Raw genomic sequence first — 25768 nt, forward strand, 5'->3', positions numbered from 1 at the left:
CTGCGTAGTTTTAATTCTCCCCGACGCTGACACTTCCGATTGCGGTACCGTTTTCCGTTGAACGGAATATCAGCACATCGTTTTTTTTTATGGTAGAGGAGGCAAACGAGCAGACGGATCACCTGATGGTAAGCGATTACCGCCGCCCATGGACACCTGCAACACCAGATGGGTTGCAAGAGTTAACAATATTTGAAATATTAAAAAATACTTTGTCTCTAATTGCCAAAAATGTTCAATGTTTGATATTTTTGCACATGAGCATTTTTTTGCATTACAAGTATTGTAAACGATGTACTGATATTTGGTGAAACGGAAAAATACTCTTGCTCGGGTCTGATATCAGAACCCCTAGAGTAAATTTATTCGAAAGCGTGACGTAATGTATGCGTTTGCGTTAAGTCTCATTTTGTATGGGAATTAGAAGCAGCGCGCCAAGCGGGACGTTTGGAAACTCAAAATTCCATACAAAATGAGACTTAACGCCAACGCGTACGTCACGTTTCGCTTTCGAATAAATTTACACTAGGGGTACAGGCCTGATAAAGTGTAGATGTAATTGGCACTTAATCTCAACAACTCAAATCAACCTACCACTCCTACCAGCAACATTAAGGCCAGTTCAGACAGGAACAAATTTTCGCCAATCTGATTAAATTAAGTATTCAAAAAATTTGGACCCGGGTATGTCCTTAAACTACGTCCAAAAGAGAGGTATGGGCAATGTGAATGTCATCTCGCCTTGTGTGGTAGGGCACAGCACAGCAGATGTCATTCCAGATCTAGGGCAGAGCCCAACTGGGGAAGTACCTCCACCTTACAGAAAACCGCAGCCAAATAACACTTGACCCTACTCATAGTGTTGTGTTCCTGCCGGTGAGTAAGGTTGCCAGATCTCAACGAGGGGGGTGGGGTTAGGGTCGGTAACGCGCATGTAACGCCTCTGGAGTTGCAGGTGTACATAGGCTACGGAGACTGCTTACCATCCGGCAGGCCGTATGCTTGTTTGCCACCGACGTAGTATAAAAAAAAAAATGTGGTGTGGACACAAACACAAATTTGGCTCGTCGTTTTCACTTTATTCGATATTTCGTAAGATTATGACAAATAATGGAGGTGTAGACGCAAGAATACCAATTTCTGACGCTAGTATTCGCGTTTGGGGGCATTTTTAATCAAATACACCATAATTGTTGATTAATTTGGAGATTGACGCCAATTGCTTTTCTGATCCCGTCTGAACTGACTTACCTACTCTTAAGTTTAAATGAATTTATTCTCGAGGAACTTAACATTAAAACGAGGCTCGCGACTCTGCACCCAACGTGTACTTGGTTTCTTCGGCCATCTGAGCAGGACAGGTCCAGATAGTCTGGAAAAGCTCATAATCACTGGCCGCATGTCAAGGAAGTGTAGGGATGGACGTATGGCCATGCGTTAAGCGGACAGAATAACGTCAGAGACAAAAACCACTTTTCAGGCTAGCATGCACCGGGTCCAAGATAGAGCGGCTTGGAGAGCAGTGGTGAAGAGTGTCCAAAGTCGTCACGTCCCTCAGCAGGAGGATACGACAAAGAAGTTTAGGTACTTATCTTGATGGACGTTCTGTGGACATGGACGTGTGTAGATGGACATTTAAAATGTGTGTTAATGAGTCTAATAGCATTTAATTTTATTAATTTCTACCTACGATCGCAAACTTCGCGTTAAAATATGACGGTGCCAGTCTATTTCTGAAGACAGCTATTACAAATATGTAAGCTTTGATTTCATAAATTTCAAATCTAATTCCGATTGGGCGGGGCTTTGCCCAATCACGCCCAGGCTGTATTCCCATTGGTTGGACGAGATGCGCGAGCGCCGGCGAAGTGTAAAGTAAATTTAAAAATCATCTTGATTTCATATTGATCTGATAATACTTTCTTGCACTTATACATATGAGGACGAGCTGAATACAATGCATGAAATGTCACATCACAATAAAATCACAATGATTTTATAAGTTAGAAAGTCACTCATTGAATAATAGTGGACTAATCGAAGAGCGTACTTAATTATTGCCTAAGAGTATGTGCGAAAGCACGGTGTAGAAATAAAAGCAATCCGTGACAGAAATGTGAACAATCAAAGCGTCAAAGCTTCTCATAGTATTTGACATCTGTCATCTGTCATAGTATATTGTGCAACGAGAGGGGTAATTGAAGTTTTGGAAACGAGGCCTTTAGACGCACGACAAGCTGGAGTGCATTAAAAACTCGAATTTGCAAATTTTGCAATATCCTTACCCCCAGATTTTCACACAATGTTTTTCATCACGCTTGCGAAGAAAAACACCAAATTTTAAGCGGCTATATTCATCAAATTAAATATTTTTAACAAAAACAATAAAAGTAAATAATAAACGTTTAAATTTAAAAGCAAAACTTATTTATACCTACTTAGGTAACAAGTTAGAACTCCCTCGGGAGTTATAGTTTTTTTTTCACAATCCATAACTCCCGCGGGTACAATACCTACATGCCTTTGTCTTTCAGTATACCTGCACGAAATAAGATCTTTTTCGACCAAGTGTGATGAAAAATAACTAATTCTGTCGTCGTTCCGCTTGTGAATTCCGCTGCGTGATATGTTAACGGCACCAATCATGGGACATTTAAGAGAAAATTTAGAGTATTTTTGATATTTCATCGACATATGTAATATTTCTACCGCTTTATCCTTTAAAAGTTGAATGTCCAATTCATCCTTTATGTTATGTTGTTTTAGTGAAAGATACTGCAATCGGTTTCAATATTATTAACCAATGAAAACTATGGTTTTTTGCTCCTGTCATGGAATGTATGGCGCCATTAATTTTCAAACTAACAAATAACTAACTAACTAACTATTCTGGCGCAGTGACCCAAAGAGGGTCTAGGCCTCCAAAACGAGAGAACGCCACCTGTCCCGATCCTGTGCCACTTCCTGCCAGTTATCGGCTTGGAGTTGGCACAGATCCGCCTGTACACTGTCGCTCCAGCGGTATCTGGGGGTACACTGAAAAATTAAACTTCTTTTTGGCTCTTGTTTATGGTAAAATGTTGTCAGCGATTAAAAACTGATGGTAAATACTTGATTTACAGGATTTGTCTATACCATCCCATTACTGGTGCCTGTTCCATTATATTGCCTGTTTCATTTCAGTTTTCAAATGGTTTTCAAAAATCGGGCACGTGTCAGACTTGACACGCCCAGCGACGGTGTCCAATGGCCGCCAGCGTCACAGTCAATACTACCAAGATATAGAACAGCACTACGTGCCCTTCGATTTGTTTGTTGTACTCTTCTGCAGGAGACCGTATCGCAACTAGCGATTGAGAACTTCTCTCTCCCTAAATAAGCAGTTTAAGTCATATTTGAACAGTCTACAATTTACTTTTTGTTCATAAACTTAATTTAAAATAATACCTACTTACATAATTCTTGTAACCAAAAAAATACTTTATTTTTATCATAGGTGGTAGGATCATATAGTTATGTTTTACGCGTGCGTCCGTGCGGGATAGAACATACCTACGCAATGCGACAAAATTAAAAACACGTTTTAAAAATCCTGACAACATACCAAAAACAACCTACGTAATTTTGTCGGGTTACTTGTTACCCAATGGTGGGTACCATAAAAACGGTGGGCAACAAAAAACGTCTACGTCACTTTGGACTTCTTAGAAGTAGACAGAAAGGACAAGTGGGACTATGACAAGGATAAACAATAATAGCGCTTTCTCTGCTACTCCTACTGAAGTTCCGTAGGAGCATCTCTTTCGGTCATCTCCCCCCCTTCCCATTTCATCTCTATATTATTGTACCTCTATGATTTCTATATAGGTACTGGACCTACCGCGAAAACCGAAATTCGCCAATTGCGGGGATCTTTCTCTTTTACTCTCACTAAGAGCTCGTTCCCACTATGTCGTCTGTCGGGACGATTTTTAATCGGGTGTCGGCGCCTCTGTTCACACTAGTCGTCTGTCGGGACGATTTTTAATCGGGTGTCGGCGCCTCTGTTCACACTAGTCGTCTGTCGGGACGATTTTTAATCGGGTGTCGGCGCCTCTGTTCACACTAGTCGTCTGTCGGGACGATTTTTAATCGGGTGTCGGCGCCTCTGTTCACACTAGTCGTCTGTCGGGACGATTTTTAATCGGGTGTCGGCGCCTCTGTTCACACTAGTCGTCTGTCGGGACGATTTTTAATCGGGTGTCGGCGCATCTGTTCACACTAGTCGGCTGTCGGCCACGACCGCAGCTGGTGCCATTTTAACGACAGTCAAACGAGGCTTCTGTACACGATGGACGTCGACGAAGCTTTTGTTGTGAACTATTATTTGCGGAGGAAACGAAAGACAGCTAAAGATAGAAGATATTGGGTGCACCCAATTCCGAGGGAAAGATGTAACTTTAAAGACTTATATTTAGTACAGCCATTACGAAGAAAAGAAGCGGCAGAGACGCGCGACGCGCGGGAGGCACAGGGGGTGCGGCGCGGGCGGGGTCGACCCGACATCCGACATCATGTAAACAGTGCCATCCGACACGATTTTTTTCCGGACACGGATCCGACACAAAATCGTTGTCGGACGAGTGTGAATAGTTTCATATAAAATGTTCTGCCGCTACGACACACGATAAAAAATAATCCCGACAGACTACATAGTGGGAACGAGGTCTAAGACGTAATTAGAGTGACGGAGAAAAATACCCGCTATTGACAAACTTTTTTTGCAGTTATAGCCCTGGTTCTCTTGAACCTTTAACTCGGTAAGCGATTTGGAATGTCACTAGAAAGGGCGTGGCTTGCGCAGAGACATCGTGTAGGTAGATCATACGTAGATTGCTATTTGGATATCAACCTTAATGCATTAAGATAAAGTTCAAATTACAACGCAGTTCGTAATCTATTTGTAAAATTGGTGGTGTATAAAGGGAATAGTAATTAGATTTTTTATTTAATATCTCCGTTTCGCTATTTTTTTATATTTTAATATATGTATGTAGGTATATGTATTTTACTTTTATTTGTGTGATAATATTGACTTGTTTTGTGTTTATTCTGTGCTAAACTTTTTTTATTGCATCTGGAACACGAAGGGTTGCAGGCCAAGTAGATATAGACGGCCGAGCATAGCGAGGTCGAATAGGAATACGCGGCCGCGGCAACCCCGTTTTTGTCCGAGATTTGTATAGTGCTTTTCTCAAATGCAATGAAATAATAATAAAAATAGGATGATGATTATGATGATTGTTTCATGTCCTAATGTGATAGGTTATTCAGTGCGTGGGGAACGAAAATTTGTTTTTTTTTTGCGCTACGACGCACGGTTTAGGAGATACAGCTCTATAAAGATTTCTGCATGACTGTAGAAATAATTTCATAGGGCTTTATCTCCTAAGCCGTGCCGTGCGTCGTAGCAAAAAAATATTCATATTTTCTCCTTTAGGAAACCAAGAAATAATAATAAACACAAAAAAGAAAAAAAAAGCATAATGGCAGAATTTTGCTTATAGGTTTTTTATGGTTGAATGCCAAGACATTTGACGTTTAAAAACAAAAGAAGATTGCCTTACAGGCCTAGGTGTGTAAGGCTGTATGAAATTCCTTTACATATCATCTTCACACATCGCACCTGATATGTAATATTTTCCCTTTGGTCCGTTTTCGGACATAATTTGAAGTAAGTCATGTCAACATTTCATTATAAGTTGAGAAAAATTCATTAAATTTCGCTACCTAAAGGTTGTCTGGAAGAGATCACTTTTTAGCGATAAGACCGCCTCTTCTTTATGTGCTGTATTCGTTGTATTGTTTCTGTATTGAGGTGTGCAATAAAGAGTTTTTGTATTGGATTGTTTTGGGTTGTTTTTTGTAAGTCATTGTTTGAACGAGTTGAAGTTCAGTTGATGTTACTTTTACTTGATTATTTGCAGCCTTGGAGGATTTAACAACTGGAGTGGCCTTTAAAAGCTTACTCCTCTGTCGAAACCCTCGGCCAATGGTCATATGTATTGTATGGACTGTGGTTTATCTGACATAGCTATTTGTACGTTACGTAGAAATAGCCATATATTTGACGTGCCCCTGCCCCGCAAAAATCGGCAGACTGTTTTGTAGGTACAGAGAATTACAGACAAGGCGTCTCCAGTTGTTAAATCCTCCAAAGTTACAGCATGTTAATCCTTCCACCGCCAAAGACGTCAGCTGATGCGCGCGGTTGCATCGCAATATCAATATTCGTGCACAGGTCAGCCACCGCCTACGGCCTCACGCCTCAAATAAGTATGCGTATGCGTATTTTTTTATGCTAGGAAATATACTAGTCAGTTTGCTCTGGCTCCTACACTAGGCTCAGCCTGTCTCGTAGGTAACCCAGATTCAAAAGAGTTTATACAATTGATATACTAAAATAATATAATTTTACATTTTTACAATTAAATTAATAAACAAGCAATTTAACACTACTTAAAACTAAATTAAACTAATTTAAATTTATCATTATGTGTGCGACTCGATCAAGTAGATTGTTGCGAGTGAAAGTGTGTGTGTGTGTGTATATGTGTGTGAGTGTATGTGAAAAGAGAAAGTGGTTATTTATCAACTTTTAGAAGTTCTTCTATATTCTCGTAAGAAAGGGAGCTGAGCCATAAAGATATTTTTTTCTGAACTTCCCTAACAGTACATTTTTTGATGAGAGTTACCTACGTCTCGTCTAGTAAGTACCTATATCTCGGACACAACGTAAAAATCTTGGTTATTTCTTGTGCCACCAGAGGGCCTCGCTAAATGTACCTTGCCCACAAAATGTTGGTCTTTCCCCGCCACTGTTCGTGCATTCCTACAAGGTTAAGCGTAGCGTTCAAAGGGTTAAAGATCGTAATGCTCGGTGCAGTGCATTTGTGGGCGTCTACTGCGAACTTCCAGCCTCCTAGCCTATTGATTGATCTGGCTTATTTTAGTGGTTGATTCTTGACTAATGGGCCAATTACGTCCAGACTTCCCGATATCGTGTCCGAAGTCAGTCCCGATGTCGGGCCTGATAATCGATTTCCGTTTCACGGAATATCAGCACATCGTTAACAATATTTGAAATGTAAAAAATGGTTCATTTGGGCGATGCACCTTTTTAGGAAATGTTTGCTTTATATACTTTTTTATATTTTTTGAATTCTATCGATTTTTGTTCTTTTTTATATTCTGATATTGTGCATTCTTCTTCTTGTTTCCAACGAATAAAGTGCTATCAATGAACCAGCGCATTCTATCATTAATAGTTCATATGCAAAAATATCAAACATTGCACACTTCTGGCAATTAATGACAATGTATTTTTTACATGACAAATATTGTAAAAGCCATGCCATGCCATTAAATTCGCCTTTTGTACTATAAGGTTTTCTTTTGCGCAATAAAGATTATTAAATATTTGGAGAGAAAAATACTCTTGCTTGGGCCCGACGTCAGGACTGACATCGGGCGATAGCTAGTGTGAATGTAATTGGCCCTTAAGAGTCCGCTTATATGATTTCAAAACCTAAATACCCCTTGATTAGTATTGAGAGTCAGTATGGCGGGTGTACCTAAATAAAAACGAATAAAAAGCATACCATATTTTTGTACTATTTAGTACCTCCTTAAAAAAAAAATTGTACCTCACGGTACTTAAAGTTATCACTAAAAAACAGTATACCATTACCAGTATTCTGACAGTCAGAATGGCGGGTGTATTTTATTACGCGATGGTCCCACGATTATTGATGATAAAATACTATAAAAACCAAATTTTTGTACCTTCATATTCAATTATAATATGAGCCATTTTATTCGTGGTTTCCAAGTTTTACTCATTTTAAATTTTGCTCACTATTACACTTTCGCACTATAATACTTACATTATAATTTTTCACCGTATCGATTTCATTTTTAAGAAAAAACGGCAGCGTCAAGTAAGATCGCCTACATGGTGTTTTATCGCTTCTAACTCTTGCGTTTGAAGGTCGGTAGAGGAACGAAGCTCTTACTTTCTGTCTGAGCGACGCGACGTACATAATAAATACGATAGTTATTACTGTATGACGCTCTTCCCAACCAAAACATTTAGGTAAGTATATGCTGCTCTTCCCAACATTGGCTTTATTAATATTTGACGACCGGTCTGGCCTAGTGGGTAGTGACCCTGCCTATGAAGCCGATGGTCCCGGGTTCAAATCCTGGTAAGGGCATTTATTCGTGTGATGAGCATGGATATTTGTTCCTGAGTCATGGGTGTTTTCTATGTATTTAAGTATTTATAAATATTTATATACTATATATATCGTTGTCTAAGTACCTTCAACACAAGCCTTATTGAGCTTACTGTGGGACTTAGTCAATTTGTGTATTAATGTCCTATAATATTTATTTATTATTATTATTTATTAAGGAAATAAACTAGAATTAGGGTGGATACGTAAATTAAAATAAGTATTATGTCAAACTAATTTACTGCGATATTAGGAACAATTGTGATACAATATTTTTAACTATTTTTAACTAAGTTTTATATCTATACGGATTTAAGGTGAAATATTGAATGTCAAAATAACGTGTTTAAGTATATAATACAGTCAAATATTGTAAATAATACAAAACACTCAAACACTCAAAAATATGTTACAGCATAATTGTTTCGATGTCATATCATCAATGCATATTTTTGAGAAATGAATGAATTCGTATTTTAAAACTTAACTTAAAATACATTTTAACCAAAACTATACAATTATTATATTAAATTATGTTTAATATTACAAGAACTATGGAATTAAAGTCATATTTAAAAAAAAAAACTATGATGATAGAATATTATTACTTGTTAATCATATAGCAGTCATATTCTTAAAGAGCTCCCAGATAGTCTAATGCCCATCATAACCATGTAAGGTCAATACGGGTAAGCGTGGCTGCAGGATAAGTGTGCCTGGCCTTCACATTAGGGCCTGTTTACACATTGATAAGTATTTAGTGAAAGTTCACACATTAGCCGCCACATTGGAGCGTGTTTACATATTGATAAGTTATTAGTGAAAGTTACATTGGGGCCTGTTTACACATTGATTAGTATTTAGTGAGAGTTCACACATTGGGGCCTGTTTACACATTGATAAGTATTTAGTGAGAGTTCACACATTTGCCACCTAATTGGGATCTATTTACACATTGATTCGTATTTAGTGAGAGTTCACACATTTGCCAATAAATGCAAACAGCAAGTAGGAAATGTATGAACGTGCAATAAACATTAATGAATGTGTAAATAGGCCCCAATGTGAAGGTCAACCACACTTACTAGTATTGACCTCAAGTTAAAATATTTCCATTAGAATATGTATTAGCAAAGAGAATTTGAAATAGAGGTGAATTGTCAAAGAAAAATTTGCAGCCTGAAAACATTTACTAATCTTTCGACAAATGATTAAAACTTTTAGAACGACATTTGACTTTGATCCTTATTCTTTCACTAAATATCAAAATGTAACGCCATCTAATAGATCAAAGGCCAAAGGTATGGCGGCATCGTTTCGACACAAGTTTTTACACATATCAGTGAAAGAATAAGCATCAAAGTTAAATGGCGTTCTAAAAGTTTTAATTATGTGTTGAAAGATGGCAGTAAATTTAGGTGGCTACAAAGTTTTATTTCAAATTATCTTTGGTATTAGTCAGTCATCCCAAAATGTCATCATATTCTTCTGCAATACTCTATTCGTTCCTGCGAAGTAGGACAAATTAACATTATCTTATATTACCTATAAACGCCCTAATAAATCTACAAATAGGTCTAACTTTTAACTAGTTTTAAGTAAATGTAGCTGATCTCACATTTCAACATACATATAATCTGTGTCATGAGGTTGTATTCCTATTTGTCCCCGCCGGACACAGATGGGAATAAGTGCATTCATCATTCCCTTGTGTACTCGCCTCATGGACATGTAGGACTGGGACAAAAGGTAATGCACCTTTAAGAGCAATTTAGGGTAATTTTGTAAAGACATTTCCTTAATAAAGTGACTCATTTTCATTGTTTTTGTGTGTATATCTCATGGCAACAATTTGATGGTATTTTCTTTTTTTTTCGGAATGGTAGCTTGGTTTAAATTGGCTAGAATACAAGCTTATAAACTGCATATTATGGTTACGCATAAGATACATTTGCTTATGGCATACCTATCTGGGGTTATTGTCTAAACTCAGATAAACAGTGCTGGTTCAAATCCGGACGATTTTCTTCCGTCAGAAACGCGCTAAGAAGTATGGAGGCGCAGACAGGGACGCGACGAGACACGAGCCATGCCCTGTCTCGCTCTTTCATCGGGTAGCGCTTCGGGTCGGCGAAGCAGACGTTGATGGTTTCGTCGGTGTATGGGGGTCTGAAACAATTGTTCGTAAATAAAAAAAGATCTGATTGAATTCACTATGTAATAAAATAATAACATTTCTTTTATATTATTACTCGTATTAACTATAAAACACCTTACTATAGATATGACTAAAATACCATTGATCTATTCTCCGCATCAAAATTTCTTAAATTTGCCTATTGCCAGAAATAATTTAAAAAACAAAACAAAACATCAAAATTTAAAGGGTGGGCTCATTACAATTTGGTGCCTTGACCAGGATACTCACTCTTCGTCCACAACAGTCCCTTCTCCAGCTTTCACTAATCTCGCCAGCAATTTCCTCCTCTGTTCGGGCGCATGTAAGAGTGCTACGACGCCAGCGAACGGCCCAGGTTGCCCTCGGGCGCGCCTGGTCCGCCAGCGGTGCGCGGCGAGGGCCAGCACGCGCTCCCCGCCGCTCACTGGCGGCAGGCAGCTCGCGACGGGGTTCCCCCATTCGAAGTTTTCTTCCTGAAACAATACATGTGTTCGGAAACCCTTAGCCTAAGTCTATAGAAACCTGTATCACAGATTAAATAATAGTACTTCCGTACAGAAATGATACTTCCTCGATACTGAAGTTTGACAGCGATTCAGGGACGAATCATGTCTCTTTTTAATGTATGGCACTTTCGGCTGTTTATGGTTGTCAGAATCACCCAGCAGCCGCCGGCGATGCAGTTGAGCACGCGCTGGCTGCGGGCCTTCAGTGATGAGAGCTGTATAGACTCACGGGCAGGAAGGTGCCGTGGGCGGCGCTCCTGGCCACGTAGGCGGGGTGCAGCACCCAGCAGCCGCCGGCGATGCAGTTGAGCACGCGCTGGCTGCGGGCCTTCAGTGATGAGAGCTGTATAGACTCACGGGCAGGAAGGTGCCGTGGGCGGCGCTCCTGGCCACGTAGGCGGGGTGCAGCACCCAGCAGCCGCCGGCGATGCAGTTGAGCACGCGCTGGCTGCGGGCCTTCAGTGATGAGAGCTGTATAGACTCACGGGCAGGAAGGTGCCGTGGGCGGCGCTCCTGGCCACGTAGGCGGGGTGCAGCACCCAGCAGCCGCCGGCGATGCAGTTGAGCACGCGCTGGCTGCGGGCCTTCAGTGATGAGAGCTGTATAGACTCACGGGCAGGAAGGTGCCGTGGGCGGCGCTCCTGGCCACGTAGGCGGGGTGCAGCACCCAGCAGCCGCCGGCGATGCAGTTGAGCACGCGCTGGCTGCGGGCCTTCAATGATGAGAGCTGTATAGACTCACGGGCAGGAAGGTGCCGTGGGCGGCGCTCCTGGCCACGTAGGCGGGGTGCAGCACCCAGCAGCCGCCGGCGATGCAGTTGAGCACGCGCTGGCTGCGGGCCTTCAGTGATGAGAGCTGTATAGACTCACGGGCAGGAAGGTGCCGTGGGCGGCGCTCCTGGCCACGTAGGCGGGGTGCAGCACCCAGCAGCCGCCGGCGATGCAGTTGAGCACGCGCTGGCTGCGGGCCTTCAGTGATGAGAGCTGTATAGACTCACGGGCAGGAAGGTGCCGTGGGCGGCGCTCCTGGCCACGTAGGCGGGGTGCAGCACCCAGCAGCCGCCGGCGATGCAGTTGAGCACGCGCTGGCTGCGGGCCTTCAGTGATGAGAGCTGTATAGACTCACGGGCAGGAAGGTGCCGTGGGCGGCGCTCCTGGCCACGTAGGCGGGGTGCAGCACCCAGCAGCCGCCGGCGATGCAGTTGAGCACGCGCTGGCTGCGGGCCTTCAGTGATGAGAGCTGTATAGACTCACGGGCAGGAAGGTGCCGTGGGCGGCGCTCCTGGCCACGTAGGCGGGGTGCAGCACCCAGCAGCCGCCGGCGATGCAGTTGAGCACGCGCTGGCTGCGGGCCTTCAGTGATGAGAGCTGTATAGACTCACGGGCAGGAAGGTGCCGTGGGCGGCGCTCCTGGCCACGTAGGCGGGGTGCAGCACCCAGCAGCCGCCGGCGATGCAGTTGAGCACGCGCTGGCTGCGGGCCTTCAGTGATGAGAGCTGTATAGACTCACGGGCAGGAAGGTGCCGTGGGCGGCGCTCCTGGCCACGTAGGCGGGGTGCAGCACCCAGCAGCCGCCGGCGATGCAGTTGAGCACGCGCTGGCTGCGGGCCTTCAGTGATGAGAGCTGTATAGACTCACGGGCAGGAAGGTGCCGTGGGCGGCGCTCCTGGCCACGTAGGCGGGGTGCAGCACCCAGCAGCCGCCGGCGATGCAGTTGAGCACGCGCTGGCTGCGGGCCTTCAGTGATGAGAGCTGTATAGACTCACGGGCAGGAAGGTGCCGTGGGCGGCGCTCCTGGCCACGTAGGCGGGGTGCAGCACCCAGCAGCCGCCGGCGATGCAGTTGAGCACGCGCTGGCTGCGGGCCTTCAGTGATGAGAGCTGTATAGACTCACGGGCAGGAAGGTGCCGTGGGCGGCGCTCCTGGCCACGTAGGCGGGGTGCAGCACCCAGCAGCCGCCGGCGATGCAGTTGAGCACGCGCTGGCTGCGGGCCGGCGCCGCGCACAGCAGGTGCGTGGCCGGCGCGGCGCGCCCCGCCTCGTCGTCGTCCAGGTCGGTCACCAGGCCGCCGAGCCGGAGGATCATTTCTACTGTCTCTTCGCGGTTCTGGATGAAAAATAGATATAATGTAATATTTTCACACTTTCTTTAATCAATCTTGACATTTCTTTTGAATGGAAAAAGCAACCAATTCTGTTTGTAAATTTATATCGTAATTCACAGATGTCTTCCAAAAGGAACCACAAGGCGAACTACCTATCTTAGAACCACATCTTGGAATAGACGATCCCATCACTGACAGACTTTACAGCAGATAAAGTAAGACAATTGATCAAAGAGGTGAGAGCGGATTCCTCGTCAGGACCAGGCGGCATCCTTGTGATATTATTAAAGAGCTGTGATGTGGCGGACTCACTAGCTAACATGATGCAACAATCTTACGATTCTGGAAACTTACCAAAACAATGGAAAACTGCTATTGTAACACCAATATTCAAAAAGGGTAATAAACTGGAACCAGCTAACTACAGACCAATCAGCCTAACGAGTGTAGTGTGTAAATTAATGGAAAAAATCGTAGTTAAACACATAAGGAACTTTCTCAGCCAGCATAAAGTGATAAGTGACCAGTAGCACGGCTTATGTCCACGCCGATCTTCAGTGTCAAACCTGTCTCTCGCCCCGGACCAAGAGCTACATAGCCGGAGAACCCGTAGATATCATTTACCTAGACTTCGAGAAAGCATTTGACAAAGTCCCTACAACAAGACTGTTACATAAATTTGAATTCGTGGGTATACGAGGAAAACTTCTCAGCTGGGTTGAGGCGTTCCTTCCAGAAAGAACCGTCTGTGTAAGAGTTGGTGATACGCTGTCAGAGCAGCGAGAAATTCACAGCGGTGTGCCTCAAGGATCTATCCTTGGACCTGTGCTGTATATAATATACACATTTGACCTGCCTCATAATCTCCATTGTAGCGTTAGTATCTTTGCCGACGACACGAAGATATTTTCTAACCCTCTACACGACTTCTACCGATTCCAAAAAATCTAGACGAGATAGCAAAATGGTCAAAGGAATGGTTTATAAGGCTGAATGCTGAAAAATGTACAGTGCTACAAGTTGGTAACCGCAATCTACATCTTAGCTACGCCCTAGAAGGAACCAAACTTATACCAGTTGAAGTGCAAACGGACTTGGGAGTCAAAATTACTGAAAACCTCATGTATTTATATTTTATACTACGTCGGTGGCAAACAAGCATACGGCCCGCCTGATCGTAAGCAGTCTCCGTAGCCTATGTGGGAAGAACATCTAACAGCCGTTACCAAAAGAGCCTCATTAAATCCTTCATTTACCTCGCTAGAAAAGCCTTTGGAATCCTAACGCCAGAACTCATGCTTAAGATATATAAGACATGTTAGACTCATCTTAGAGTACGCTTTTCAAGTCTCGAGTCCTTATTTCGTCAAAGATGTTGATATGCTTGAGCAAGTGCAACGTAGTTACAATTAAATACCGAGACAACTAAAAAACATGTCTTATGAAGAAAGACTTGAAGTGTTGAAGCTCACAACATTAAAGGATCGTCGAGAGCGCGGAGACCTGATCGAAACGTTTAAGATTCTGACGGGACACTTTGATATAGACCAGTTTCAAGACCTGTACAAGCGCAATAGTAGGTAACACCCGTCTGCGAGGCCACCAATATAAGTTAATGTCTGAACTGTCTAGAATCAATCCCCGCAGACATTTTCTCAGCAACAGAGTAATCAAAGCGTGGGATAAACTACCAGAAGATGTGGTTTCAGCACTGAATGTCAATCAGTTTAAGAACAGACGAGACAAATACTTAACCAGCGCAAAGAATGCATTTTAAGTGAAGATCATTCAGATACAGGCAACCATCAGTTGTTTCAACTGGCTACCTGATTAATAAATAATAATAATAGTAATTTAAGATACGCGAGCAGCCGCGATACCTTTATACTCGTACGGGGCCCGGCGGGCTGGGCAGCGACACCTTCTCGTAACTCATGAGGCCCTGGTACTTGCCCTGGGCTAATTTCTATTTTTAGACAGTTTTTTTCTCAATTTTGGCCACCGTAGCCTATGGAGACTAACAAGCAACGGTAAGCGGTTTTCGTAGTCTATGGATGTTGCTATATTAAGGATGTCACATGTGCGTTTATGACTTATGAAGAAATTATATCTACTTACTATTATAGTATTCTAAGCAACAGTTGTATAAGAAGGGTCAAAAAAGGCGAGTGGCGTGAGTTACAATGTGAGCCGGAGCCGAAGGCGTAGGCGAACATTGTAAAGGAATACGCCACGAGCATTTTTTGACTCACTTATACAACGTTGCATACAATACTTTTCCTACGAGTCAACAAAAATAAATCTTAATTTAGGTAAACAAAGCAAAAGTATATAGCTAAGACGCGCGAGTATACCTTGTTACGCGCCTGGCCCGCCGCGGCCCGGCCGGTCGGCGACACCTTCTCGTAACTCATGAGACCCTGGTACTTGCTCTTTGCTAAATTACATTTTTGGACAGTTTTTTTTCTCGATTTTGGCCACAGTAGCCTATGGAGACTAAAAAGCAACGCTAAGCGGTCTTCGTAGTCTATGGGTGTTGCTATATTACGGGTGTCACATGCGTGTTTCTGACTTATGAAGCAATTGTGTCTACTATGCAACCAAATGAACATTTTGCAAGTTGGCAGCAATGCACTTAGTTTTTGACTCACTTAGGGCCAGTTGCACCATGCCCATTTGATGTACTGATCATGTGTAAATATGGCGCTAGCGAATGCTAACTGCATATTTGGGTTGCACCACGCTATGTGTCCGTTAAAAAGTTACGCTGCCCTTAACCGGTGGTAGAGCACTGGTTAACAGCAAAGTCGTTCGATAAATATGGCGGCGCTTTTTGGAAATCGTCCGTATTTCACGAATTTATGTTTGATTATTAAATAATTTGAGTAAAAAGTAATGTAAATTATTAAAAATATATTTATAACAATAAAAAGGTGGAAATATCTAAACGCAAAAACGTGTGATAGTTGACATAATGGTTTTAAATGTCATTTTAGTTGCGAGACTACTTGTGTTTCATAAAATACATTAATTTGTTCCGGATATTCAAAGAAAAGGTGTGTTTTAAATTGAAATCGAGTGCAGAATGAGTTTAAGTTGAGGATAAGACCAGATTGATGCTATCACAGGTTAACAAATACGTCCCATAAAGTGAAACTCGACGGCACGTAATGAACACTATTTATCGACAGACTGGTCATTAAAATCAATTTAAAACGCTCTCTGTTTATTGGAATCAAGATAAGAATGTTATATCCCTTGGAAATATTAGTGGACTAACTATGATATTCGAAAACAGCGAGATGACAACTATAAACATATACAAAGTCGGCCTCTGAAAATCGTAACCCAGAAGAGAAGTGAACTATATTTATAACTATAAAATCACATAAAACAAGATGCTACATATGAAATCAAGTATTTTAGTGCGAAGAAAATGTATTGGACAATTCCAGACCAGTCGGCATAATAGGTTATATATAAGTGGGCAAAATGTGTACCTAATGTAAAACTGATTATAATACTTCAATTCATACATACTTGCTTGTGTTTTATTTGCTTTTACAACATATCTTATTCATTAACCCTAGAAACAACAACTTTGCAAGTAATTAACTAAAACAGTTTTATTTATGGTGATATTTATATTTAAATTAATATTTATTAGAATACAAAGTTACAATTAGATTTAACAATTAACAGCTCCAAAAATCTACATTTATTTTGAGTGTGGGCTACCTGGGTATCTCTTATCTTCAATTATTACATTATACCTATTATAGGGTCCCGCACCCGTTAGCGACATGGCATGGCAGGGTGTCCTTCAGCATATTGCCGAGGCATCCCTACACATTGAGCTCTGCTTGTGAATGTCAAGGTATCCCTCTGGAATTTTCAGGTTTACCACAGTGTCTTAGAAATGCCAGATGTTCTTAGCATTTGTTTGTGTGAGGGATGCCTCGGCATGCCCTGACATACTTACCTTGATACTACGCCAAAGGATCTCTTACTGTGTCTAGACAATAGTGGCCTCCGAGCCTAATAAAGTAATTCTTCTGGAAATATCGAATATACATGAGAACAACTGAGTAGTTTAATAGGTATAACCTGCGGTGGCAGCATGGTTCCATTTTTATCCACTTGTCACTATGCCTGTCACTTTTGCACATACATACTTGTTAGAACATGACAGGCATGGTGACAAATGATAAAGAGCTGACCATCTTAATTGTTTCCTTTCATACTGGATAACATTTATAAATATAACAGCCAATACCTGGGTTAGATAAAATATAATATGGCCTCCCTTCTGTCACCTGAATTTTACTTGTATTCAACCAGTCATACAGTGAAGTCGCATATAAATAAATTACAATGTAACAATTGTATGTAACCCTAGCCATGTATTGGAAATAACATAACAGTTAATTAGTAAAAATATAATCCATAGGTCTTAATTTGCAAAAGAGCATTACAACATACTTTAGAGAATGTGTAAACCCATTATTATTAAACCTGACTACACATTTATTATACACACGACTGACTACTGACAATACCCTACCTACATATTAACCCACCAATCCCTATTCATCATCATTTAAAACCTAACATACCTAAATAGCTCTAAAATCAGTCATAATAAAAGGCCCTCAGATTGATTTTATTTGTTTTCCCCATACCAGTTTTTCAACAGCCCATGCATGTTTCATAAATGATTTATATCATGATCACCCCAATAAAGAAAAAAATAAATAATAGTTGGAATAAACAAGTGAAGTCACCAGTATGACAGAAAATATAATAAGTAGGCACTTAAATATAATTGTGAAATAATATATTATATGTCAATGAGTTGTTGATTTCTCTCCGGATAACCTTTTACCTCCATTAGTCACTACCTAAAAAGGATTTAGTGTAAGATAGAAAATAAAGTAAGATAAGGTAACTAAAAATGTATTTTATTATCAAAAATTAAATTCAGATATCATTTATAATACTTTATTTTTCGCAACAAGTTTTTCCAGTTAATCTAGTGTATGATTCTTTGATTTCTTGAATTGATTCACTTGTGTGTAACTTTCATCTTGTATTCCATATCAAATGGTGTATATCAAACCTGAAAAGAAAGTAACATGAAATTATTGTGCATAAAAATATATTGTGATCCGTTTCAACCATTGGCAAAAAGAAAATGCTTAGATCAAGCAGGTTTAAATTAAAGTACAAAAGTAACTTGAATATCTGCTACTAACAGAACTACCAGTTATGTATTATTGTGTCAACAATATAATTTGGAAATGTTGCCCCAACTGTCGGTATTTGTAGGTAGCGTAGGTAATTCCTTGTGCTTAGGGCTCTGAAAGTAGTTAGGGATACGTATTAAACGAATAAGATAACTTACCGGGCAATGCAGCTCCTTGTTTGATTCGGCTTTGCAGCTTGGAAAGCACTTGGCCGCTGAACAATCGTAGTCAGCAGTTTCACTTTAAAGTGCCATGAAGATACATTGTTTTTAATATAATCATAAATATATAGAAGATTGGCATGGCATAACTTGTGTAGTATTTAGATTTAAAACCTGAAAAGAAACTAGTTCGCGCCTACAAAAGTTTTCTCGTTGTTGAAAAATTTGACAACTCTGACATTTATGACTGGGTTGCTATATGAAAAAATAATTCTACCATAAAAATTTTGGTAGGAACGCGTTCATAGTATGGCCTCACGATTAGCGACGACATTCTGTTATTTTATAGTTGGTGCAACGCATTTTATTTAGCAATCGTTAAGACCCCCACGTAAGCGTTAAAATTTAGCGAACTGTGCTTACGTTAGCAGGTGGTTTGGTGCAACTGGCCCTTATACAACGTTGCATACAATACTTTTCCTACGAGTCAACAAAAATAAATCTTAATTTAGGTAAACAAAGCAAAAGTATATAGCTAAGACGCGCGAGTATACCTTGTTACTAAAAGTTACCCTTTACAATCTATTGCCTCTACACATAACTAATTTAACATGCATACAATTTAAAAATAAACGTAAACGTTTCTTCCAATTAAATCCATTTTACTCAATCAATGAATTTACAGATAAAATGAAAAATTATGATTTTATTATGTAAAATAATTCTAAGCGTAGGTGCTTTTATACTGTATTATATTGATGTATTTGATCATTTACCATTTAATATATTTTGATTTATATAATTTTGTCTACCTATATACCTAATAAGACATTGCATGATTAGTTTTAGCAATGACCTGTATTTTGACATGCTAGATGTAACGTTCTGTTGTTACTTGGCCAAATAAAGAAACTTGAAACTTTGAATTGTTTGAAACTGCATTAGTTTTGAATTTGTTAGGTTGGTAGCCATTAATCGCAGTAACGTTATAGGGATTTTAAAGCACAAGTGCTGTTATGAGGAATAGACAATATAGACTTTTCTTGAAACCTTTTATGTATGTTCTTATATTCGTGTTAATGAATGTATAAATGGCAGATAACAGTAGAGGAGTAGGAAAACTTCTTTTTAATAGTCACAAAGTATGAGATGCCATGTACGTATTATTAGGGAATGTCGAATTAAAATTACTTAAATAATCATACAAAAACCACAATCTTGACTACAAACAAAAGTATTTAATAAGGAGTTTTTTAACCCTTTTCCAGGCATAGTACGATTTATCGACCACATACGCGCCATTAGAATTTCAACTTCAGCATTCCGATTTAAGGTTCAAATTAGATTACACTTACAGGAAATGTTACTTGTCTTCAAATGAATCATCAAAACTAGATTAATTGGAATATATTTAGATTTTTTGGGAAGACCTTGTAGATTGGTGCGGCCTGGAAAGGGGTTGAAGAATTTAGCAAATATTTTAGGAAAAAATCTATGAAGGATATTAGCTATTTCCAAACTACCACGCTTTTTATGTTTCCTACCCCAAAAATATAACCTGTCATCATAACAAATAAAATATTAATTTATCCAGTTTTTTTTTTTTTATTTTTTTTTTTTCATCAATAGTACATTATTGCAGAGCCCGGGAAAAAGCAATCGATTTCGAAAGCAGACGAATCCACGAATTGCTGTTCCTGCTGAGGCATATATAGTGCTTTTCTCCAAACATGCGAGGAAAGGAAGAGGAAATAAGATAAGAGTAGTATATAAGTAGCGTTTGACAAAAGTACGGATAGACAAACTGCTATTCAAGCTTATCATGGCTACGTTTGCTCGATACTTAGATACGGGATTTTGGTATGGGGTAACTCGGTGCATATAAATAGACTTTTTATCGCACAAAAACAATGCATACGCAGTATCTGTGACGTACGACAGACAACATGTATCTTGTAAACCTTTATTGAACGAGCTTAAACTATTAACAGTGCCATCACTGTATATATTCGAAATGTGTGTTTTAGTAAAGACAAATCCAAACCTATTTAAAAAAGGGAGTGATGTATGGAGTTTCAACACCCGTTACCCAAATAACTTGTATTTGCCTAAAATAAAAACAAAATTATTTAAAAACAGTTGCTATCCGATGGCCGTCAGATTATTTAATGCTCTTCCGAGTAGTTTCAAAAACTTGTCCTTAAGGGAACTGAAAAGGAAACTTTCACAATGGTTGCTAGAGGAATGTTTTTACTCTGTTAACGAATTCTTGAAGAGAAATGAAATTGCCCATAGCTATTAAGTACTTACGTTAATTAATAAATTGATTATGGTTTGGTAATAATAGTTTAGAATAAGTTTATATATTTGCATGTCTTTACTGACAAAGCATGTGAAACTTAATACCTCTGTTATAATACCTTTGTACTGACCATGTTTTAAGCAAATAAAATTTCTAATTTCTGATTTCTGATAAAGTGCAGGCACGAGATCCTTAAAAAAAAGTTATAGTCTTTCATTTTATTAAGCAGTATTCGCACGATCATACACGACGGTCTTGTAAAAACGAGACATGACACAGCTTGATATTATGCTAACCGGGTCGTGTAGACGCGGCGCGCGGCTATAATAATTGGCTGTTTGGGTTTTTCTTAGTGGATACGTATTTTAAAAAGTAAAAAACAATACAGTAATAACTTCCCGGCCGCTAAAACACGACAGTAATGGTTTGAATTTTTTTAACTTGAGTTTGACCATAATAAAGACCTTCCCGTACTATTTTTGCTACAATAAGGTGAACATGGAAATGTTAGCATATTGGAGAAAAATAAACATATTCAAAACTTACATCAACATTCGAAGACAGCATAAAATTCTTCACGGTTCTCTTCTCTTCTCTCTTCGCTTCCACAGCTTTGTCCACTTTCAATACACTATTTGACACATTTACTACCATTTTAGAACTATCTTTTTCTACATTGATTTCACTACTTGCATTATTTTCTTTCGGTTCTATATTACTTTTAGTTTTATCTGATTTGTCTAGAGTTGTGACGGTGGTATGGGGTTTGCTGGATTCAAAAGATTCCTTTTGTGATGGCGTTGTGTCGTCCCAGCCGACGGTGTTGGGTTGGGACTCTGGTCCGGACTCGTACTCCATGTCTGTGACCAAATATAACATAACTATTAAATTAAACCCACGCAAATTTTGCTAAAAAAATCAATTTTATGCCAAAAAGACCTTACATTATTTTGGAAAAGAGGATCGATTTCTATCAAACATACCTAACACCACCGCAAGGAAACTTGGTTTTACGTAAAAAAATCCACATCGAAATCGGTCCATTCGTTGAAGAGCTTGGATGCCACAGACAGGCAGACATTGGCGTCAAACATAACACGACCCTTATTTTTGCGCCGGGGCTTAAAACTAAAACATGTATACTTTGGCACAGCCACTTTGACAGTAGAAAAAGGCGGCAAATTACACAAAATGGCCACAGAGAAGATAAAAATGGCGACTATGAGATGAAATAAGATGGATAAACTGAGAGAATGGGGCGGCAATATCGGCCATTAGTTGTCTGCCCAACTCCATAGATTATTTTTTGTTCCTACTTGTGGCAGGCTGAGTACCACACAGTACAGTAGAATTTATGTTACACCCTCTGTTACATTGTGTTACACCCTATATTACAATCTGTTATTCCCAATGTTGCATCCTACATTACAATGTGCTACACCCCATGTTACAACTTTATTACACCCTATATTACAAACTGTTATACCCAATGCTGCATCCTATGTTACAATGTGTTACACCCCGTGTTACAACTTTGTTACACCCTATATTATAAACTGTTATTCCCAATGTTGCATCCTATGTTACAACGTTGTTACACCCTATATAACAAATTATGTTATTCCCAATGTTGCATCCTTTGTTACAATGTGTTACACCCCATGTTACAACTTTGTTACACCCTATATTACAAACTGTTATTCCCAATGTTGCATCCTATGTTACAACTTTGTTACACCCTATATAACAAACTATGTTATTCCCAATGTTGCATCCTTTGATACAATGTGTTACACCCCATGTTACATCTTTGTTACACCCTATATTACAAACTATTATTCCCAATGTTACACCCTATGTTACAACTTTGTTACACCCTATATTACAAACTGTGTTGTTCCCAAAGTTGCATCCTATGTTACAATGTGTTACACCCTATGTTACAGGCTGTATTACCTGCAGGCTTCTCTGGCAGCGGCTGCACCCTGCTCACGCGCCGAGGAGTCCGCCTCCCCGTGAGCACCACATTGAGCCGTTGTAGCTGTTCATCTACTTCTAACGGAACCACGCTGGGTCGAGAGTCTTGAACTGGCTTGGGAGCTAGAGGGGTGGTCTGTATGTCTGGTATTCTTGCTCCACCCGCACACTTTATAGAAAAAAGATATTTTGTTAGATGTTTAAAAAAATGTGGCACAGGCAGCATCAGAGTGTCGAAGTATGCTTATGGCAAAGAGAATTTGAAATAGAGGTGGATTGTCAAAGAAAACTTTGTGGCCACAGTAAATTTACTGCCATCTTTCGACACATGATTAAAACTTTTAGAACGCCATTTGACTTTGACCCCTATTATTTCACTGATATATGTTAAATATCAAAAAGAGGCGCCATCTAATAGATGAAAGGTATGGCGGCATCGTTTGGAGCGATGGCGCCACAACCTTTAGCCGATGCCCGGTAAGATGGCGCCACTTTTTGATATTTAACAAATTTAACACATATCACTGAAATAATAAGGATCAAAGTCCAATGACGTTCTAAAAGTTTCATGACGTATTATAGTCACGTATGCTTCGAGTTCATTATAAATCAATAATAAATATTTGGTTACAATCTTACACAGATCGACCTAGCCCAAACTAAGCAAAGCTTGTACTATGGGTCTCAGGCCACGATATACGTAGATAAATACATAACATACTTATATACATAGAAAACCATCCATGACTCGGGAACAAATATCTGTGTTCATCACTCAAATAAATACCCTTACCGGGACTCGAACCCGGGACTATCGGCTTCATAAGCGGGCTTCACTATTTACTAAGCCAAACCAGTCGTCACGTCTTTATATACACAAAGATATAAAAATAAGTATTCATAAACATAGGTGTCATACACAGTAAATAATAGTCTTACCTGATCTTCAGTGAATTTTGCCATTTTGGACGGCGGCGTTTCCTGCAAAAATATCAGGTTGAAATAACTTACTAAATAATGCTATTACTAGCTAAATGCTAGTAATAAATAAATAAATAAATATTATAGGACATTATTACACAAATTGACTAAGTCCCACAGTAAGCTCAATAAGGCCCCAAGTAGCACACGGGGTGGGAAATAGCTCGTATATCATATCTATTTAGATACTTAAGTGAAATATATAGCCATGACTAAGTTCTATATAGGTGGAAAGAACCCATATAGACCCAATATAGACCAAAAAGGAGAAAAATTGCAGCCTATTTTTGGTTCTAAATTGAATCCATAAGAGATCTCTCGATTACCTTAAGTGGCAATTAGAACTATGGGTGACAGTTATGCGCAGTGAACGATTTATATTGAACGAATGAATGTATTACAATTTCAGTTCGGTCAAGGAGTGATAAATGAGACGCCCAATTTCCTTTGAGTGGCGTGGCAACAATTAAGACAATAAGTTGTGTTTTTTAAAAGTGAATGTGATCTGCCATTTTAATTTTGGATGTACATATCTGTTTGGTAAAGTGATGAAAACTTCACGTTATACAGGAATTGAAATAAGCACAAAATCCTTGGGAATGATTTTTTACTGTGAAACTAGGGAATGCTAACCGGTTAACCGGTTAACCGGTTACCCGGTAATTTGACCAATATTACAGTCGGTAAAATACCGGTAATTTCCAGCCGTAACCGGGAATTTACCGAACGTTGTATAGGCAAATAAAAATGTAACAACCTGTTGAATTAGCCTATCTATGTCTTCGTACTTACAAAAAAAAAACAATTACTACGGTTTACGATTACGAAGAGACACTTAAAATACATACTTTTCTGCATCTTATGATCTCGTCGGAGTAGGAACTAGGAAGCAATGTTTTGTGACAAATGAGTGGTCGCTAATCCCTCGCCCTTTCCCTTCTCGCCACCCCTACCCGACCCGCCTTACTATGTTCAGTGTCCTTTGTTTTAGTCTGTAGTGTCCAACAAGTGTGGAATGCGAAAGAACATTTTCTACCGCTGGTTACTTGTGTTCAAGATATCGTTCACGAATGTCTAAGCAACGTTCTAATTAATCGCCTAGATATTTAACAAACGCAATTATTTTATATATAATTAACAGAATTATCTGATGATGACAAGTTCCTGATTCCAACTCCTATCTTAAGAGCCCGGTAACGATTTTAGAGCAAAAAATTTAAATTGATAGATTTAGTCGTTAGAATTGTACACCTTTTGTTACGTAATATCTAAATAACAAGTATTGGTTTCTATTAGCACGTTTTTTCATCTTGCCTTTTAATAATGAGGTCGCAAGCGTGCGTCCCCGGTAATAGGTGACGAGAAGGGATAGTTTTTAAAAATTCATATAAATTATGGTAGTATACAAAATGATGTATAAGAACAGTTTCAGCAAATGTTGTAGATTGTTTAAGTATCAAAATTACGTTGAAATTAAGTCAATTTTCAGAGTAATTGTCACTTGTTTTGAAGTAATTTCTGAAGAAAATTGATTTCGTCTAACTTTCATTTACACTACTTCAAATTTATAGTAACAAAAATGTAGTTTATTAAAGTTGAAGTACAGGATATGTGTAATACAAAATTACCATTTTTAGCAGTCCAAACTTAACGAAATTTACAAATAAGATCGACAAAATCACTGCTTTTCGCGCGTTTACCTAAACGTCCATCAAAAAAAAATCATTACTAATTAAGTGAGTCTGTTTTTTAAAAAAAAATATTGATTATAATGAAAGATAACAAGACGTGCTAAAAGAAACCAGTACTTGTTATTTTTAATAGTTAACAAAAGGTGTACAATTTCATGCGCTTAATCTATCAATTTGACATTTTTGCGACTAAAATCGATAACGGCCTCTTAAAGTGCAATTTTAAAGTAACTAGTGTTAAAATGATATGAAACTAATCTTGCTGTTAAATTTTTTTTTCTTATATTTACTAGATTTTAATGAATGTTAATTACGATTTTAGTTACTTTAATAACAATATTATAT

The 25768-nt window shown here is 39.5% G+C and overlaps 1 protein-coding gene across 1 annotated transcript in view; it reads right to left on the reverse strand.

Annotated features, from left to right (window-relative positions):
• Positions 1-8499: 8499 nt before the first annotated feature.
• The window catches only part of LOC133532892 (uncharacterized), a 63131-nt gene continuing 45862 nt past the window's right edge, over positions 8500-25768 (reverse strand). The window contains exons 31-36 of the mRNA XM_061871752.1: positions 23691-23732; positions 22731-22920; positions 21321-21634; positions 12855-13067; positions 10705-10928; positions 8500-10445 (exon numbers count right to left, since the gene is read on the reverse strand). Coding sequence (XP_061727736.1) covers positions 10253-10445; positions 10705-10928; positions 12855-13067; positions 21321-21634; positions 22731-22920; positions 23691-23732 — 1176 coding nt within the window. The 3' untranslated portion in view covers positions 8500-10252. The remainder of the gene's footprint in view (positions 10446-10704; positions 10929-12854; positions 13068-21320; positions 21635-22730; positions 22921-23690; positions 23733-25768) is intronic.

The sequence above is a fragment of the Cydia pomonella genome, chromosome 28 (genome assembly GCF_033807575.1).
Source record: "Cydia pomonella isolate Wapato2018A chromosome 28, ilCydPomo1, whole genome shotgun sequence".
Taxonomy (NCBI): domain Eukaryota; kingdom Metazoa; phylum Arthropoda; class Insecta; order Lepidoptera; family Tortricidae; genus Cydia; species Cydia pomonella.